Genomic DNA, 18,857 nt, shown 5'->3' with positions numbered 1-18,857 from the left:
CTTATTGGTTAAAAGTTTATCTATCTGTGATTTGAATACATTCAATGAGCCAGCCTCAACTGCTTCCCTGGGCAGAGAATTCCACAGATTCACAACCCTCTGGGAGAAGAAATTCCTTCTCAACTCGGTTTTAAATTGGCTCCCCCGTATTTTGAGGCTGTGCCCCCTAGTTCTAGTCTCCCCGACCAGTGGAAACAACCTCTCTGCCTCTATCTTGTCTATCCCTCTCATTATTTTAAATGTTTCTATCAGATCACCCCTCATCCTTTTGAACTCCAACGAGTAAAAACCCAGTCTACTCAATCTATCATCATAAGGTAAGCCCCTCATCTCCGGAATCAGCCTAGTGAATCGTCTCTGTACCCCCTCCAGAGCCAGTATATCCTTCCTTAAGTAAGGTGACCAAAACTGCACGCAGTACTCCAGGTGCGGCCTCACCAATACCCTGTACAGTTGCAGCAGGACCTCCCTGCTTTTGTACTCCATCCCTCTCACAATGAAGGTCAACATTCCATTCGCCTTCCTGATTACCTGCTGCACCTGCAAACTAACTTTTTGGGATTGGGCACCGGAGGGACTGGAGTGCATCATCACGCCCGGCAACCAAATTTTAATTTGATTTTACGTTTTAAAGTTTAATTTGTTTTAATTGCCGGTGCTTTTAGTGTCCCCCTTCCCTTTTATAGGGGGCACTGGGGAAAAATTGTGATTTTAGTGCCCAAAAAAAAAAACCAAAAAAAAAGAAAAACACAAAAAAGAAACAAAAAAAGGAAAAAAAAGGGCCTTGTAAATGTCTGGTGTGTCACCCAGGTAGGGTGGCACGGTTTAATGTCTTTTGTTTTTGCAGATAAACTCCAAAAAGAGTTTCATGCACAAGGACCCCCAGGTCCCTTTGCACCGCAGCATGTTGTAATTTCTTCCCATTCAAATAATCTTCCCTTTTACTGTTTTTTTTTCAAAGGTGGATGACCTCACATTTTCCGACATTGTATTCCATCTGCCAAACCTTACCCCATTCGCTTAACCTATCCAAATCTCTTTGCAGCCTCTCTGTGTCCTCTACACAACCCGCTTCCCCACTAATCTTTGTGTCATCTGTAAATTTTGTTACACTACACTCTGTCCCCTCCTCCAGGTCATCTATGTATATTGTAAACAGTTGTGGTCCCAGCACCGATCCCTGTGGCACACCTCTAACCACCGATTTCCAACCGGAAAAGGACCCATTTATCCCGACTCTCTGCTTTCTGTTAGCCAGCCAATTCTCTATCAATGCTAATACAGTGTGCCCCTGCCCCCCGCCCCCCCCCGCCTTTAATCAGGGGGCATTTGATTATTAGTTTACAACAAAATAGTTATAGAGTTGTTGAGCACAACTCGTCTCCTCAATCTGGGAGTCTACCTTAGCCCTAACGAGGAAGCCTGGCCAGCGAACTGGCAGGAGCTGGAGGCCAAAGTCGCCGCTCGCCTCGGGTGCTGGACAGGACTGCTCCGAGTGCTGTCCTACAGGGGCCGAGCGCCAGTCATAAACCAGCTGGTCAGTGAAGACAGGTACTTGAAGTGCCGTAACCTACAGGGCTACGGACCAAGAGCTGGAAAGTGGGATTCGGCCGGCACGGACACGATGGGCCGGAATGGCCTCCTTCCGGGCTGTAAATTTCTGTGATTCTAGAGGAAAGAGCAGGGGGAGTGGGACCAATTGGATAGCTCTTTCAGAGAGCCATAAGAGGCGAGAAGGGCTGAATGGCCTCCTTCCGTGCTGTTTGATTCTACGATGGGTTCCTAAGCCACAGGCACTCCTCCCACTGATAAATTGCAAAAGAACATAAGAAATAGGAGCAGGAGTCGGCCAATCGGCCCCTCGAGCCTGCTCCGCCATGCAATAAGATCATGGCTGATCCGATCATGGACTCAGCTCCACTTCCCCACCCGCTCCCCATAACCCCTTATCCCCTTATCGTTTAAGAAACTGTACAGGGTCTTGGTGAGGCCACACCTTGAATATTGTGTCCAGTTTTGGTCTCCTAATCTGAGGAAGGACATTCTTGCTATTGAGGGAGTGCAGCGAAGGTTCACCAGACTGATTCCCGGGGTGGCAACACTGACATATGAAGAAAGACTGGATCGACTAGGCTTATATTCACTGGAATTGAGAAGAATGAGAGGGGATCTCATAGAAGCATATAAAATTCTGACGGGACTGGACAGGTTAGATGCAGGAAGAACGTTCCCGATGTTGGGGAAGTCCAGAAGCAGGGGTCACAGTCTAAGGATAAGGGGTAAGCCATTTAGGACCGAGATGAGGAGAAACTTCTTCACTCAGAGAATTGTGAATCTGTGGAATTCTCTACCACAGAAAATTGTTGATGCCAATTCATTAGATATATTCACAAGGGAGTTAGATGTGACCCTTACGGCTAAAGGGATCAAGAGATATGGAGAGAAAGCAGGAATGCGGTACTGAAGTTGCAAATGATCAGACATGATCATATTGAATGGTGGTGCAGGCTCAAAGGGCCGAATGGCCTACTCCTGCACCTATTTTCTATGTTTCTATTTCTGTCTTAAATTTATTCAATGTCCCAGCTTCCACAGCTCTCTGGGGCAGCGAATTCCACAGATTTACAACCCTCTGAGAGAAGAAAGTTCTCCTCATCTCAGTTTTAAATGGGCGGCCCCTTATTCTAAGATCGTGCCCTCCAGTTCTAGTCTCCCCCGTCAGTGGAAACATCCTCTCTGCATCCACCTTGTCGAGCCCCCTCATAATCTTACACTCTGTGGGGGGAGTCTGATCATCGTGTGGAGCAGGGGGGAAGCACCCTTCTAAACGGAGACCTTTTGTCTTTCCACGATATTTCCAGGGCTTTGCGGAAGGCAGTCTGTTAAAAGGATCAAGAAAGAGGTGCAGAAATTGCGGTCGGAGGCCTCCGACCTGAAAACGATCCACAAACTTACCGAGGCCTGCATAGAGGCCCACTTCGCCCAGGGGGTGCAGGCGTTTCGCAAGCGTCCCTGGGATCACATGGGCCGACCCAACCAATCATAGGAGTATTCCCATTCCTACTTGTGGTGAGTACGGAATCACCGTCAGTATGAATGGGAATAAATACTCCCCAATAATACACGTACACTTCAAATCATTTTTTTTTTAAACACTTATTTAAAATGAATGAAAATGGAATTTAATTTATTATTTAAAGGGTCTGAAAATAAACACCTTATTTCACAGGTTTTTAAATGTTTAAAATATTGACTTTTTAAAAAATTTTCTGTCCTTTAAAAGTCTTGCGCTGATAAAAGCAGGCACTCACAGTCACATATGCACTCACACACTCACACTCACACTGACACTCCCACTCGCACTCACACACGCTCACACTCACACACACTCACTCGCACACACACACACACGCACTTGCACGCGCACTCACACACTTGCACGCGCACTCGCGCGCGCTCGCACACACACCTACAGACTTGTTCTTGCACACACACACACTAGCACACCGACACATGCACTCACTCACACACGCACTCACACACGCTCTCACACACGCTCACACTTACACACACTCACCTACACACACGCTCCTGCACACACTCACACATGCACTCACACATTTACTCACGCACTCACACACGCCTACTCCCATCCACACACACTCCCACTCGCACACACACTCCCACTCGCACACACACTCCCACTCGCACACACACTCCCACTCGCACACACACTCCCACTCGCACACACACTCCCACTCGCACACACACTCACACATACACTCCCACTCGCACACATGCTCACACTCACTTTTCAGCACCAGGCACTGAATAGTGATCTAGACCAGGAAACCTGGCTGATTTTTCCTCTGTCCCACTCTTAGAGCCCAAGTTTCCACACGATAAAAAACAGGCGCCCCTCCAAGCTGGGCGCCCGTTTTTCGCGCCTGAAACAGCGCCTAAAAAAAAAACCTCGCGATTCTGGAGCGTTCTGCAGCTCCTTGTCTGTTTGGTGCGGCGCCCAGGGGGGCGGAGCCTACCACTCGCGCCGATTTTGTAAGTGGGAGGGGGCGGGTACTATTTAAATTAGTTTTTTTCCTGCCGGCAACACTGCGCATGCGCGTTGGAGCGTTCGTGCATGCGCAGTGTGAAAAAAACATTGGCACTCGGCCATTTTTGTAGTTCTTTGTAGCTGTTTAATTTTTGAAATTTTTAAAAATAAAAGCACATTAGCACTTGCAGCCTTCTCACTGTCTCCTTACCCCCCCCCCCCCCCTGCGGGAAAGAACGGGCACCTCCTCTCCCCTCCCCCCCCCCCCCCCCCCCGCGGGAAGAACGGGCGCCTCAGGCTGACTGCCGCATTCTCCGTGCCTGAAGCACTTTCACACAGGTAGGAAGATGGTTTATTTAATCTTTTCTTTGCTTATAAATGTTTATTCAGGTTGGATTTATTTGTATAATATTTGTAGAAGTATAAATAAGGATTTATTGTAGAATTTAATGACTTCCCTTCCCCCCCCCCCTCCCCCTCCCCCCACCTCCCCCTCCCCCCACCTCGTTCCCGACGCCTAATTTATAACCTGCGCCTGATTTTTTAATGTGTAGAACAGGTTTTTTCAGTTCTACAAAAATCTTCACTTGCTCCATTCTAAGTTAGTTTGGAGTACGTTTTCACTGTGGAAACTTTCAAATCAGGCGTCAGTGGCCGGACACGCCCCCTTTTGAAGAAAAAATTCTGTTCCAAAGTAGAACTGTTCTACCTGACTCGAACTGCAGAAACAAAAATGTGGAGAATTGCGATTTCTAAGATCGTCCGTTCTCCACCAGTTGCTCCTAAAAAATCATGTGGAAACTTGGGCCCTTCGGGAGGTGCGTGTTGACCAATGTTCCCTCGAAGCGTGTGTGGCCAGCTTTGCATGCTCACCGGTGTATACATTACACTGGGGTCCGTGCGGGAAGGTGGAATTGAGGTCGAAGTTCAGCCCCGATCTTATTAGAATGGCGGGGCAGGCTCGAGGGGCCGAATGGCCGACTCTTATTTCTTCTGTTCTGGTGTCCCTTCTCGGGGCGATCAGGGATTGACAATAAAAGCTGCCCTGCCAGCGTCATGTAATTCTTGAGAACGAAAAAATAAAACGTGTCCACGGCCAATTGCCCTATAATTGACCTCAGGGGGTTGCAACAGTCCGACCTTGTGGCTTGAAAGGAACGCATCAGTTACGCTCACATCCATCTCGACGGCAGAATTTTTCATTGTGCATTTTGTTTTATTCATTCCTGGGATGTGGGCGTCGCTGGCAAGGCCGGCATTTATTGCCCATCCCCTAATTGCCCCTCGAGAAGGTGGTGGTGAGCCGCCTTCTTGAACCGCTGCAGTCCCGTGTGGTGAAGGTGCTCCCACACAGTGCTGTTAGGGAGGGAGTTCCAGGATTTATGACCCAGCGACGATGAAGGAACGGCCGATATATTTCCAAGTCGGGACGGTGTGTGACTGGGAGGGGGAACGTGGAGGTGGTGGTGTTCCCATGCGCCTGCTGCCCTGGTCCTTCTAGAGGGTAGAGGTCGCTGGGTTTGGGAGGTGCTGCCGAAGAAGCCTTGGCGAGTTGCTGCAGTGCGTCTTGTAGACGGTGCACACTGCAGCCAGGGGGGCGCCAGTGGTTGGTTAAACAGTGCAACATCCTACTTACTGGGAGAGTGAGACTCAGCTATGCACATCGTTTTCTTTTCTGTGGCCAGGTTTGCATTTATTGCATTTGAAACAACGAAAGCGGCAGAGATTGCACTGAGTACAAGTGAAATTGAGTGCAAAGGGATGCTGATTACACTGAAGCACGCAAGTCAGAGAGGCAAAGGTATGTCTGCCAGTAACAACAGCAACTTATATTTACGTCGCGTATTTAATGGATTAACAACTTCCCAAGGCACTTCACAGGAGCGTGATCAATAAAACAAAATTTGACATCAATCCACGTGAGGAGAAATTAGGACAGGTGACCAAAAGCTTGGTCAAAGAAGTAGGTTTTAAGGAGCATCTTAAAGGAGGTAAGAGAGGTTTAGGGAGGGGATTCCAGAGATTAGGACTTAGGCAGTTGAGGGAGCTTTACTCTGTATCTAACCCCCTGTACCTGCCCCGGGAGTGTTTGATGGGACAGTGTAGAGGGAGCTTTACTCTGTATCTAACCCGTGCTGTACCTGCCCTGGCAGTGTTTGATGGGACAGTGTAGAGGGAGCTTTACTCTGTATCTAACCCCGTGCTGTACCTGCTCTGGGAGTGTTTGATGGGACAGTGTAGAGGGAGCTTTACTCTGTATCTAACCCCATGCTGTACCTGCCCTCGGAGTGTTTGATGGGGCAGTGTAGAGGGAGCTTTACTCTGCATCTAACCCCGTGCTGTACCTGCCCTGGGAGTGTTTGGGACAGTGTAGAGGGAGCTTTACTCTGTATTTAACCCCCTGTACCTGCCCTGGGAGTGTTTGATGGGACAGTGTAGAGGGAGCTTTACTCTGTATCTAACCCCGTGCTGTACCTGCCCTGGGAGTGTTTGGGACAGTGTAGAGGGAGCTTTACTCTGTATCTAACCCCGTGCTGTACATGACCAGTGAACGCTTGTTACCGACACCGGGCGGTAATGTTGGGTATATATTTCCATTCCGCATCAATCGCCTGGAGTACAAAAGGCAGCCACCTAAATACTTAAAGCACAAACTGTATTGTCTCTGCAGGGAAAAGGAAGGTTCTAATGGTGGAAAACCTCCCCTCCCCATTGACTAAGAAATACCTAAAATCTATGTTCAGTGGTGCTGAGAATGTCCAGGTATCTAAACAGCAGGACAGCCAATCACAAGGGTGAGTAAAACTGTAGGCTGACCAATATTTATATAGCGCTGTTAACATAGTAAAACATTCCAAGGTGCCTCACAGAAGCGTTATTAAGCAATATTTGACATAGGGCTACATAAGGAGCTATTAAGGCAGGTGGACAATAGAATGGTCAAAAAAGGTAGGTTTTAAAGAGCGTCTTAAGGAGGAGAGGCAGAGAAGTTTAGGGCGGGAACAAGAAATAGGAGCAGGAGTAGGCCATACGCCCCCTCGAGCCTGCTCCGCCATTCAACACGATCATGGCTGATCTGACCTTGGCCTCAACTCCACTTCCCTGCCCGCTCCCCATAACCCGTAGTTCAAAAATCTCCACCTTGAATATATCCAACGACCCCAGTCTCCACAGCTCTCTGGAGTGGAGAATTCCAAAGATTCACGGCCCTCTGAGTGAAGAAATTCCTTCTCATCTCCCCCTTAAATGAGCGACCCCTTATTCTGAAACTATGCCCCCTAGTTTCAGATTTCCCCACGAGGGTCGTTGGATATATTCAAGGCGGAGATTTTTGAACTACGGGTGAGTAAAGGGTTATGGGGAGCGGGCAGGGAAGTGGAGCTCAGGCCAAGGTCAGATCAGCCATGATCGTGTTGAATGGCGGAGCAGGCTTTGCGGGGGCATGTGGCCTACTCCTGCTCCTATTTCTTATTCCCGTCCTAAACCTCTCTGCCTCTCTCTCCTCCTTAAGACGCTCCTTAAAACCTACCTTTTTTGACCAATCTGTTGGCCACCTGCCTTAATATCTCCTTATGTAGCCCTATGTCAAATATTGCTTAATAACGCTTCTGTGAGGCATCCTCTCTGCATCTACCCTGTCCAGCCACCTCGCAATCTTATACGTTTCAATAAGATCACCTCTCGTTCTTCTCAACTCCAATGAGTGGAGGCCCAACCTGCTCAACCTATCCTCATAAAGACAACCCCTTCATCTCAGGAATCAACCGAGTGAACCTTCTCTGAACTGCTCCCAAGGCAAGTACATCCCTCCTTAAATGAGACTTGGGTAGCAATTGCCCCCTCCACCCGAAGGGGGGGCTCATGCACCCCGTTTCAATGGTATTTACCGCAGCTGTGGCTGAGGTCGCCTCTTGCACGAAATTCCGCTCTTTGTTGCGTTTTTTTCCCTTCGGGTCTGGAAGTCGCTCTTAACGGGGGCGGTGACTACACGAGAGGGGCGCAAGTTGGGTACACCCGACGTTGCGGTGGGAGGGGGGGAGGGAGGTGCGGAGTGAGTGCCGCAAAGACATCATCACGGCGCCGCGTCACCATGACTCTCGCCCTTCACTTAAAGGGGAGAGCCGCCGCGATTGTAAAACTTCGTCCCACTGGGCCAGCAAGGGAGGGTTTCGGCCTGGTACCCAAGAGGGGGTGGGGGGGGGGGGGGGTGGGGTGGTGTGGTTGCCAGGCTGACTGTTGGCGGGCCGGCCGAACCCCGGGGGTGGGGGGGGGCGCGCACAATTGTCGGGCCGACCTGGCAGATGGCCGACAAAAAAAAAACATGGTGGCATTGCGCCCGCTCCCTTTAAGGGAAGCCACACCGCTGTTGCAGAAGGCCACTGGACTACCGGGGGAAAAAAAATCGGTTTTGGCCCCGCCGGGCGGGCTGAAGATTTTCACAGTGCGGTGGCGGGGGGGGGCGGTCAGATCGGCGGTGCGCACGGTGATAACGCACGTCAGGCGGACCAGTGGCAGTGGAGCAGTAAGGGGCAGATTGGGGCACCGCCGGGAATCCTCATGAGGGCAATTGAGCGAGCGGCGGCCACTCCACGAAAAGCCGGCGGCCGCTCCATTTGCAGCGGCAGCGGGCCTTTAAGCAGAGGGGCGATTTCGGCCCCTTAGCGCTGCATTTTATAACTAGTTTTTAAATCTTGCAGGATCGCCTACGTAGAATACAGGACGGCAAGACGAGCCAAGATGGCTCTGAAGGAGTTCCGGGACAAAGGCGTTCCGGGACAGGCGACTCGAGTCGATTCTATAGCGGGAAGGATCGAAAGCGCTAAATCCAAATCGGACGCTGCAGGTAACGTGCTGATGGGGTCACCCGGGCCCCCTCGTTGCAATCGTGTGCAAGGCCCAGGCACCGATTGCAGGCGGTTCAAACACTCTGTGCTGCATTCGAGCCGTCGAGAAATTGTGGCACCACTGTGAGATTGTTGAGACGTGCCCGCTCGTTGCCATGGCGACCGATGCTGACCTCTGGTCTATCAGTAAACTGCAACACTCCGACGCGAGACTAATTGGGGACGTGCCCAGTCATTTTCCCGTTGGGATCGAGCCCACACCCACAAACTGCTCCTAATTTAGCACTAATTGGCAATCTCGCTCTGAGGCCACAGGACGGCGTGGGAGCTGTGAGAATGTCGCACGGGTTCAGTATTAGCTGGAGTAGATTAGAGGCAGCTTTACTCTGTATCTAACCCCGTGCTGAACCTGCCCTGGGAGTGTTTGATGGGACAGTGTAGAGGGAGCTTTACTTTGTATCTAACCCCGTGCTGTCCCTACCCTGGGAGTGTTTGATGGGACAGTGTAGAGGGAGCTTTACTCTGTATCTAACCCCCTGTACCTGCCCTGGGAGTGTTTGATGGGACAGTGTAGAGGGAGCTTTACTTTGTATCTAACCCCGTGCTGTACCTGCCCTGGGAGTGTTTGATAGGACAGTGTAGAGGGAGCTTTACTCTGTATCTAACCCCGTGCTGTACCTGCCCTGGGAGTGTTTGATGGCACAGTGTAGAGGGAGCTTTACTTTGTATCTAACCCCGTGCTGTACCTGCCCTGGGAGTGTTTGATGGGACAGTGTAGAGGGAGCTTTACTCTGTATCTAACCCCGTGCTGTACCTGCTCTGGGAGTGTTTGATGGGACAGTGTAGAGGGAGCTTTACTCTGTATCTAACCCCATGCTGTACCTGCCCTCGGAGTGTTTGATGGGGCAGTGTAGAGGGAGCTTTACTCTGTATCTAACCCCGTGCTGTCCCTGCCCTGGGAGTGTTTGATAGGACAGTGTAGAGGGAGCTTTACTCTGTATCTAACCCCGTGCTGTACCTGCCCTGGGAGTGTTTGATAGGACAGTGTAGAGGGAGCTTTACTCTGTATCTAACCCCGTGCTGTACCTGCCTTGGGAGTGTTTGATGGGACAGTGTAGAGGGAGCTTTACTCTGTATCTAACCCCGTGCTGTCCCTGCCCTGGGAGTGTTTGATAGGACAGTGTAGAGGGAGCTTTACTCTGTATCTAACCCCGTGCTGTACCTGCCTTGGGAGTGTTTGATGGGACAGTGTAGAGGGAGCTTTACTCTGTATCTAACCCCGTGCTGTCCCTGCCCTGGGAGTGTTTGATAGGACAGTGTAGAGGGAGCTTTACTCTGTATCTAACCCCGTGCTGAACCTGCCCTGGGAGTGTTTGATGGGACAGTGTAGAGGGAGCTTTACTTTGTATCTAACCCCGTGCTGTCCCTACCCTGGGAGTGTTTGATGGGACAGTGTAGAGGGAGCTTTACTCTGTATCTAACCCCCTGTACCTGCCCTGGGAGTGTTTGATGGGACAGTGTAGAGGGAGCTTTACTCTGTATCTAACCCCCTGTACCTATCCTGGGAGTGTTTGATGGGACAGTGTAGAGGGAGCTTTACTTTGTATCTAACCCCGTGCTGTACCTGCCCTGGGAGTGTTTGATAGGACAGTGTAGAGGGAGCTTTACTCTGTATCTAACCCCGTGCTGTACCTGCCCTGGGAGTGTTTGATGGCACAGTGTAGAGGGAGCTTTACTTTGTATCTAACCCCGTGCTGTACCTGCCCTGGGAGTGTTTGATGGGACAGTGTAGAGGGAGCTTTACTCTGTATCTAACCCCGTGCTGTACCTGCTCTGGGAGTGTTTGATGGGACAGTGTAGAGGGAGCTTTACTCTGTATCTAACCCCATGCTGTACCTGCCCTCGGAGTGTTTGATGGGGCAGTGTAGAGGGAGCTTTACTCTGTATCTAACCCCGTGCTGTCCCTGCCCTGGGAGTGTTTGATAGGACAGTGTAGAGGGAGCTTTACTCTGTATCTAACCCCGTGCTGTACCTGCCCTGGGAGTGTTTGATAGGACAGTGTAGAGGGAGCTTTACTCTGTATCTAACCCCGTGCTGTACCTGCCTTGGGAGTGTTTGATGGGACAGTGTAGAGGGAGCTTTACTCTGTATCTAACCCCGTGCTGTCCCTGCCCTGGGAGTGTTTGATAGGACAGTGTAGAGGGAGCTTTACTCTGTATCTAACCCCGTGCTGTACCTGTCCTGGGAGTGTTTGATGGGACAGTGTAGAGGGAGCTTTACTTTGTATCTAACCCCGTGCTGTCCCTACCCTGGGAGTGTTTGATGGGACAGTGTAGAGGGAGCTTTACTCTGTATCTAACCCCCTGTACCTGCCCTGGGAGTGTTTGATGGGACAGTGTAGAGGGAGCTTTACTCTGTATCTAACCCCCTGTACCTATCCTGGGAGTGTTTGATGGGACAGTGTAGAGGGAGCTTTACTTTGTATCTAACCCCGTGCTGTACCTGCCCTGGGAGTGTTTGATAGGACAGTGTAGAGGGAGCTTTACTCTGTATCTAACCCCGTGCTGTACCTGCCCTGGGAGTGTTTGATAGGACAGTGTAGAGGGAGCTTTACTCTGTATCTAACCCCGTGCTGTACCTGCCTTGGGAGTGTTTGATGGGACAGTGTAGAGGGAGCTTTACTCTGTATCTAACCCCGTGCTGTCCCTGCCCTGGGAGTGTTTGATGGGACAGTGTAGAGGGAGCTTTATTCAGGTGTCTAATCTGTGCCATGCCTTTGTGCGTGTAATAGAAAGTGTTCCATTTCAGAGCACTGATGTCCCATGACTTCTCCTCTCTGTGGCATTTCTGGAGTAGGCGGCAAGTGTACTGCTAAACTGGTGCCCACGGTTTAATATAGCTCTTGTCTCTGGAGAGCATCTTCTGTCACACTGTGCAAAATAGATGATTCAGGAGAAACGTCTTCACCCAGAGAGCGGTGAGAATGTGGAACTCGCTGCCACAGGGAGGGGTTGAGATGCATAGCATTTAAGGGGAAGCGAGTTGTGCCCATGAGGGAGAAAGGATTAGAGGGATATGCTGATGGGGTGAGATGAAGCATGGTGGGACAGCGATACCAGAATTAAGAGGTCATAAACCCTCAGGAAAGACCAAACCGGCTTGGGGCTCATTTCTTTCGAAAAGAGAAGGCGGAGGGGGCATAATTTCAATTTAAGTCGGAAATGAGGAGAAATTTCTTCTCTGAGTGTTGTAAATCTGTGGTATTCCCTGCCCCAGAGAGCTGCGGAGGCTGGGTCATTGAATATACTTAAGGTGGAGATAGACAGATTTTTGAGCGATAAGGGAGTCGAGGGTTATGGGGAGCGGGCGGGGATGTGGAGCTGAGTCCATGATCAGATCAGCCATGATCGTATCTAATGGCGGAGCAGGCTCGAGGGGCCGAATGGCCTGCTCCTGCTCCTGTTTCTCGTGTTCTCCCCTTGCTAGCTGTGGTGCTGCCCCGCACTTATGGGACGTGGCTATTCGGCCAGATCTTGTTGGAAACGAGAGGGAAGCAATTGCCGGTTTTACTGACTTGTTTCCTCCTATTTCAGTTCCCGTCCGCTCCCTGTTCATATGGGGCCTGTCGAGTACCACAAGCGTCAAAATGTTGAAATCGACCTTTAAAGGCGCCGTGACTGCCAGGTTACCGAGGAGCGCAGGCAGACGGTGAGCACTCATGACCCAATCTGTTGTCCTGATGTCGAGTACGCGGGTTGATGTTCCCTCTCCCGAGTCTTGAGCACAAAATCTCGGCCGCGCTCCCAGTGCCAGTGCTTGAGGGAGCGCCGCACAATCGGAGGGGCATTGCTGAGGGAGCGCCGCACTGTCGGAGGGTGTGTGCTGAGGGAGCGCCTCACTATCGGAGGGGCGGTACCGAGGGAGCGCCGCACTGTCGGAGGGTGTGTGCTGAGGGAGCGCCGCACTGTCGGAGGGTGTGTGCTGAGGGAGCGCCGCACTGTAGGAGGGGCATTGCTGAGGGAGCGCTGCACTGTAGGAGGGGCAGTGCTGAGGGAGCGCTGCACTGTCGGAGGGGCAGTGCTGAGGGAGCACCGCAGTATCGGAGGGGCGGTACTGAGGGAGTGCTGCACTGTCGGAGGGGCGGTACTGAGGGAGCGCCGCACTGTTGGAGGGGCGGTACTGAGGGAGCGCCGCACTGTTGGAGGGACGGTACTGAGGGAGTGCTGCACTGTCGGAGGGGCGGTACTGAGGGAGCGCCGCACTGTCGGAGGGGCGGTACTGAGGGAGTGCTGCACTGTCGGAGGGGCATTGCTGAGGGAGCGCCGCACTATCGGAGGGGCGGTACTGAGGGAGTGCTGCACTATCGGAGGGGCAGTACTGAGGGAGCACCGCACTGTTGGAGGTGCTGTCTTTTGGATGAGACGTTAAACCGAGGCCCCGTCTGCTCTCTCAATAATATCCTTTTCCTTGGTATAGAACCATAGACTAATACCTCACCGAAGGAGGCCATTCGGCCCATCGTGTCCGCGCCGGCTCTTTCGAAGAGCAATCCAGTCAGTCCCACACCCGCTCTTTCCCCATATCCCGGCAATTTTTTTCTCCTCCAAGTATTTATCCAATTCCCTCCATGGCTGCCCGTGTCCTAACTCGCACCGAGTCCCGCTCACCCATCACCCCCTGTGCTCACTGCCCCGTGTCCTAACTCGCACCGAGTCCCGCTCACCCATCACCCCCAGTGCTCGCTGCCCCGTGTCCTAACTCGCACCGAGTCCCGCTCACCCATCACCCCCTGTGCTCGCTGCCCCGTGTGCTAACTCACACCCAGTCCCACTCACCCATCACCCCCTGTGCTCACTGCCCCGTGTCCTAACTCGCACCGTGTCCCGCTCACCCATCACCCCCTGTGCTCGCTGACCCCGTGTCCTAACTCGCACCGAGTCCCGCTCACCCATCACCCCCTGTGCTCACTGCCTTGTGTCCTAACTCGCACTGAGTCCCGCTCACCCATCACCCCCTGTGCTCACTGCCCCGTGTCCTAACTCGCACCGAGTCCCGCTCACCCATCACCCCCTGTGCTCGCTGCCCCGTGTGCTAACTCACACCCAGTCCCACTCACCCATCACCCCCTGTGCTCACTGCCCCGTGTCCTAACTCGCACCGAGTCCCGCTCACCCATCACCCCCTGTGCTCGCTGACCCCGTGTCCTAACTCGCACCGAGTCCCGCTCACCCATCACCCCCTGTGCTCACTGCCCTGTGTCCTAACTCGCACTGAGTCCCGCTCACCCATCACCCCCTGTGCTCACTGCCCCGTGTCCTAACTCGCACCGAGTCCCGCTCACCCATCACCCCCTGTGCTCGCTGCCCCGTGTCCTAACTCGCACCGAGTCCCGCTCACCCATCACCCCCTGTGCTCACTGCCCCGTGTCCTAACTCGCACCGAGTCCCGCTCACCCATCACCCCCTGTGCTCACTGACCTACATTGGCCGCCAGTTAAGCAACGCCTCGATTTCAAAATTCTCATCCTTGTTTACAAATCCCTCCATGGCCCTCGCCCCCTCCCTATCTCTGTAATCTTAGGCTGCTGCGTTTCCCACATTACAACAGTGACGGATGTAAAGCGCTTTGAGATGTCAGATGGTCGTTAAAAGTGCTACAAAAAGGCAAGTATTTATTATATAGATAAACACAAACTTTAAACAAAATATACACACACACACACACATATATATACATACATGATCTCATTGAATGGCGGAAAAGGCTCGAGGGGCTGAATGGCCTCCTGTTGCTGTGTTCCTATGACAGGGACGGGCACCAGTAAATGGGGGGGATAGAGGAGGGGTACCAGTAAATGAGGGATAGAGGAGGGGCACCAGTAAATGGGGGATAGAGGAGCGGCACCAGTAAATGGGGGATAGAGGAGGGGCACCAGTAAATGGGGGATAGGGGAGGGGCACCAGTAAATGGCAATAGGGGAACCAGCCCACACTGTGCGCACTAGGTCCGTGCAGCAGAGCTGGTCTCCAGTCGTCCTGGTTAACCCTTGCCACTGGACCAAGACCTCGCTCTGTCAAGCCCCGTGTGGTGGCTGGTGTGCAACGGCCACCCCACGTTAAAGAAATCCACGCACAGGCATCTTCCACCCTTCAGGATGTAGTTCGGGATCTGGAATATTAGGTCCTTCATTGAAACATCTGTGAACTCATCGTTTTTTGGTGTGGAAGCAAGTCACCCTCGATACGAGGGACTGCCTATGATGATGAATCTCCTCCAGCCCCACAACCCCCCTGAGATGTCTGCACTCCTCTAATTCTGCCCTCCTGAGCATCCCTGATTATAATCGTTCAACCATCGGTGGCCGTGCCTTCTGTTGCCTGGGCCCCAAGCTCTGGAACTCCCTCCCTAAACCTCTCTCCCTCTCTACCTCTCTCTCCTCCTTTGAGACCCTCCTTAAAACCGACCTCTTTGACCAAGCCTTTGGGCACCTGCCCTAATATCTCCTTATGTTGCTCGGTGTCAAATCTTTTGTCTCATAACACTCCTGTGAAACGCCTTGGGACGTTTCACTACGTTAAAGGCACTATATAAATACAAGTTGTTGGTGTTTTGAAGGCTACTATTGAATCTGTGCCCACCATCCTCTCAGGCAGTGCATTCTACATCCTAACCAATCACTGCAGAAAAAAGCTTTTTCTTGTGTCGTCTCTGGGTTTTTTTATCTGTCACCTTAATTCTGTTTTCTCTAGTTATCAATCCTGCAGCCATTGGAAACCGTTTCCCTTTATTTACTCTATCTAACCGCTTCGACAGAAGGTTGTGGGTTCGAGTCCCACTCCAGGGACTTGAGCGCATAAATCCAGGCCGACACTCCCAGTGCAGTGCTGAGGGAGCGCCGCACTGTCGGAGGGACAGTGCTGAGGGAGCACCGCACTGTCGGAGGGGCAGTGCTGAGGGAGCACCGCACTATCGGAGGGACAGTGCTGAGGGAGCACCGCACTGTCGGAGGGGCAGTGCTGAGGGAGCACCGCACTGTCGGAGGGACAGTGCTGAGGGAGCACCGCACTGTCGGAGGGGCAGTCTTTCGGATGCAGCGTTAAACCGAGGTCCCCGTCTGCTCTCTCAGGTTGACGTAAAAGATCCCACTGTGCTATTTCGAAGAAGAGCAGGGGAGTTCTTCCCAGTGTTCTGGGGCCAATACTTATCCCTCAATCAGCATAACAAAAAAACAGATGATCTGGGTCATTATCACGTTGCTGTGTGTGGGAGCTTGCTGTGCGCAAATTGACTGCCGCGTTTCCCACATTACAACAATGACTACACTCCAAAAAGTACTTCGTTGGCTGTAAAGCACTTTGAGACATCCGGTGGTCTTGAAAGGCGCTATATAAATGCAAGGCTTTTTCTTGATTGTAAGCGCCTCTGTCAGATCTCCTCTTGGCCCTTGTGGGCTTGTTATTGAAGTCGCTGCCATTGTATCAGCATCCCACCATACAGAAACCCTTTAGCTCAAATTTTTCGGGGCGGGGGGGGTTTTTGGTAAGAAAGTACGCTTTAAAACAAGGTATTAAATTGAATATCTATCATGAGCCCCCAACTAGAACGTTGGTTAAGGTGCAAGGCTCACAGCGGACCAAGACTGCTGAATGTGATCACTTGCGGTAACTGTTCGAGGTGGCTGTAAATCATCATCGTACGCGGTCCCTCGAACGAGGATGACTTGTTTCCACAAGAGTTCACAGATATTTCAATGAAGGACCTAATATTCCGGATCCCGAACTACATCCCGAAGGGTGGAAGATGCCTGTGGGTGGATTTTTTTAACGTGGGGTGGCCGTTGCACACCAGCCACCACACGGGGCTTGACAGAGCGAGGCCTTGGTCCAGTGGCAAGGGTTAACCAGGACGACTGGAGACCAGCTCTGCTGCACAGACCCAGTGCACGCACATATCGCACAGTGTGGGCTGGGCCCGTGCTGCCCCTGGGCCCTCGCCTCTTCTGGGCCCCGTACCTCATTCACCACAATAAGGTCCTGATCACCCCGGGTCTACACTGGACTTCTTCACGGCAAGCGAGCCCCAGGTGGGCAGAGGAAACGTTTCAAGGACACCCTCAAAGCCTCCCTGATAAAGTGCAACATCCCCACCGACACCTGGGAGTCCCTGGCCAAAGACCAGTCCGCCCTAAGTGGAGGAAGTGCATCCGGGAGGGCGCTGAGCACCTCGAGTCTCGTCGCCGAAAGCGTGCAGAAACCAAGCGCACGATCTCTCGCTGCTCCTCCGCCACAAGCATACGCCACATCTCCGCCACGATCCCTCGCAGCTCCTCCGCCACAAGCATACGCCACACCTCCGCCACGATCCCTCGCTGCTCCTCCGCCACAAGCATACGCCACACCTCCGCCACGATCCCTCGCTGCTCCTCCGCCACAAGCATACGCCACACCTCCGCCACGATCCCTCGCTGCTCCTCCGCCACAAGCATACGCCACACCTCCGCCACGATCCCTCGCTGCTCCTCCGCCACAAGCATACGCCACACCTCCACCACAATCTCTGTAGCTGTACTCGGGTGAAGAAAGGTGAACTAGCCTATAGTTCATAAATGTTCACAATCGCCCAAAGGCGCTGACTTATTCCATGGGCGTGGATTCCCTTGAAGCGCCTTTAACCACTCTCCGAACGTGCCTCCCCTATTTTTTTTTACAAGGCTAGTTGAAGGGCTGACGAGGTTCTGTCCTGTTTGTTTTCTAGGTTCGCCTTTGTTGACTTTGAGACAGCGGAAGAAGCCGCGAGGACTCGGGCGGAGATGCAGGACGTAGAGATAGATGGCCATAAAGTCAAGCTTTACTTTGCCAATACCACGCAGCTACAGGAAGAGACGCCCTCCTGCGATTTAGTCACAAATGGTACGTACCCAGCTCAGAGAGTCGCGCTGTAGATCTGTGAACTGCAATGCCTGCGGTCTGGGGGAGTCCGTGTTCCATTATTTGTTCAGTGTGCGAGGTTGCAGCCCCTGTTCCATTATTTGAAGGGGCTGCTCCTCAAATTCTGGTTGCACTTCAGTCCCACGCTCCTGATCTTTGGGCACTCTGTGCGGAGGGGAGCAGGGCAGGTCGGAAGGCCTCCTCGTGGGCCTGCTCCTGGGCCTGGCCAAGGGGGCCATCAGCCGGTCCAGGCAGCGGGCGGTCGAGGGGGCCGTTCAGCCCGACTGCCTGCCTCTCTTCCGCGGTTACATCCGAGCCAGGGTGTCCCTGGAGATGGAGCACGCAGTATCCACCGGTACGCTCGCGGCCTTCCGCGAGAAGTGGGCGCCAGAGGGACTGGAGTGCACCATCACCCCCGGCAACCAAATTTTAATTTGATTTTAAATGTCTAAAGTTTAATTTGTTTAAGTTTGTCGGTTTTAATGCCCTCCTTTAATCAGGGGGCACTTAATTTATAGGTTCTACCAAAAATAGTTGTAGAGCTCTGAATGAGGAGGACTGCTAGTGTGTGGGGGAGGGGGAGACCAGAACTCAGGGCCATCAATATAAGATAGTCACCAATAAACCCAATGGGGAATTCAGGAGAAACTTCTTTACCCAGAGAGCGGTGAGAATGTGGAACTCGCTGCCACAGGGAGTGGTTGAGATGCATAGCATTTAAGGAGAAGCGAGTTGTGCCCATGAGGGAGAAAGGATTAGAGGGATATGCTGATGGGGTGAGATGAAGCAGGGTGGGACAGCGATACCAGAATTGAGAGGTCATAAACCCTCAGGAAAGACCAAACTGGCTTGGGGCTCTTTTTTCTCGAAAAGAGAAGGCGGAGGGGGCAGAGATTCAATTTAAGACGGAGACGAGGAAGAATTTCTTCTCTCAGAGGGTTGTAAATCTGTGGAATTCTCTGCCCCAGAGAGCTGTGAAGCCTGAGTCATTGAATATATTTAAGGCGGAGATAGACAGATTTTTGAGCGATAAGG

At 52.3% G+C, this 18,857-nt stretch overlaps 1 protein-coding gene across 1 annotated transcript in view; it reads left to right on the top strand.

The window, feature by feature from the left end:
- The window catches only part of LOC139232667 (trichohyalin-like), a 139,440-nt gene that overhangs the window by 118,085 nt on the left and 2,498 nt on the right, over window positions 1–18,857 (top strand). Inside the window, exons 37-41 of the mRNA XM_070863132.1 lie at window positions 5,737–5,852; window positions 6,723–6,846; window positions 8,749–8,894; window positions 12,489–12,603; window positions 17,650–17,804. Coding sequence (XP_070719233.1) covers window positions 5,737–5,852; window positions 6,723–6,846; window positions 8,749–8,894; window positions 12,489–12,603; window positions 17,650–17,804 — 656 coding nt within the window. The remainder of the gene's footprint in view (window positions 1–5,736; window positions 5,853–6,722; window positions 6,847–8,748; window positions 8,895–12,488; window positions 12,604–17,649; window positions 17,805–18,857) is intronic.

This window comes from Pristiophorus japonicus, chromosome 20 (assembly GCF_044704955.1).
Source record: "Pristiophorus japonicus isolate sPriJap1 chromosome 20, sPriJap1.hap1, whole genome shotgun sequence".
NCBI lineage: Eukaryota > Metazoa > Chordata > Chondrichthyes > Pristiophoridae > Pristiophorus > Pristiophorus japonicus.
The sequence above is the reverse complement of the archived record's forward strand: the minus strand, read 5'-3'. Positions and strand labels throughout refer to the sequence as shown.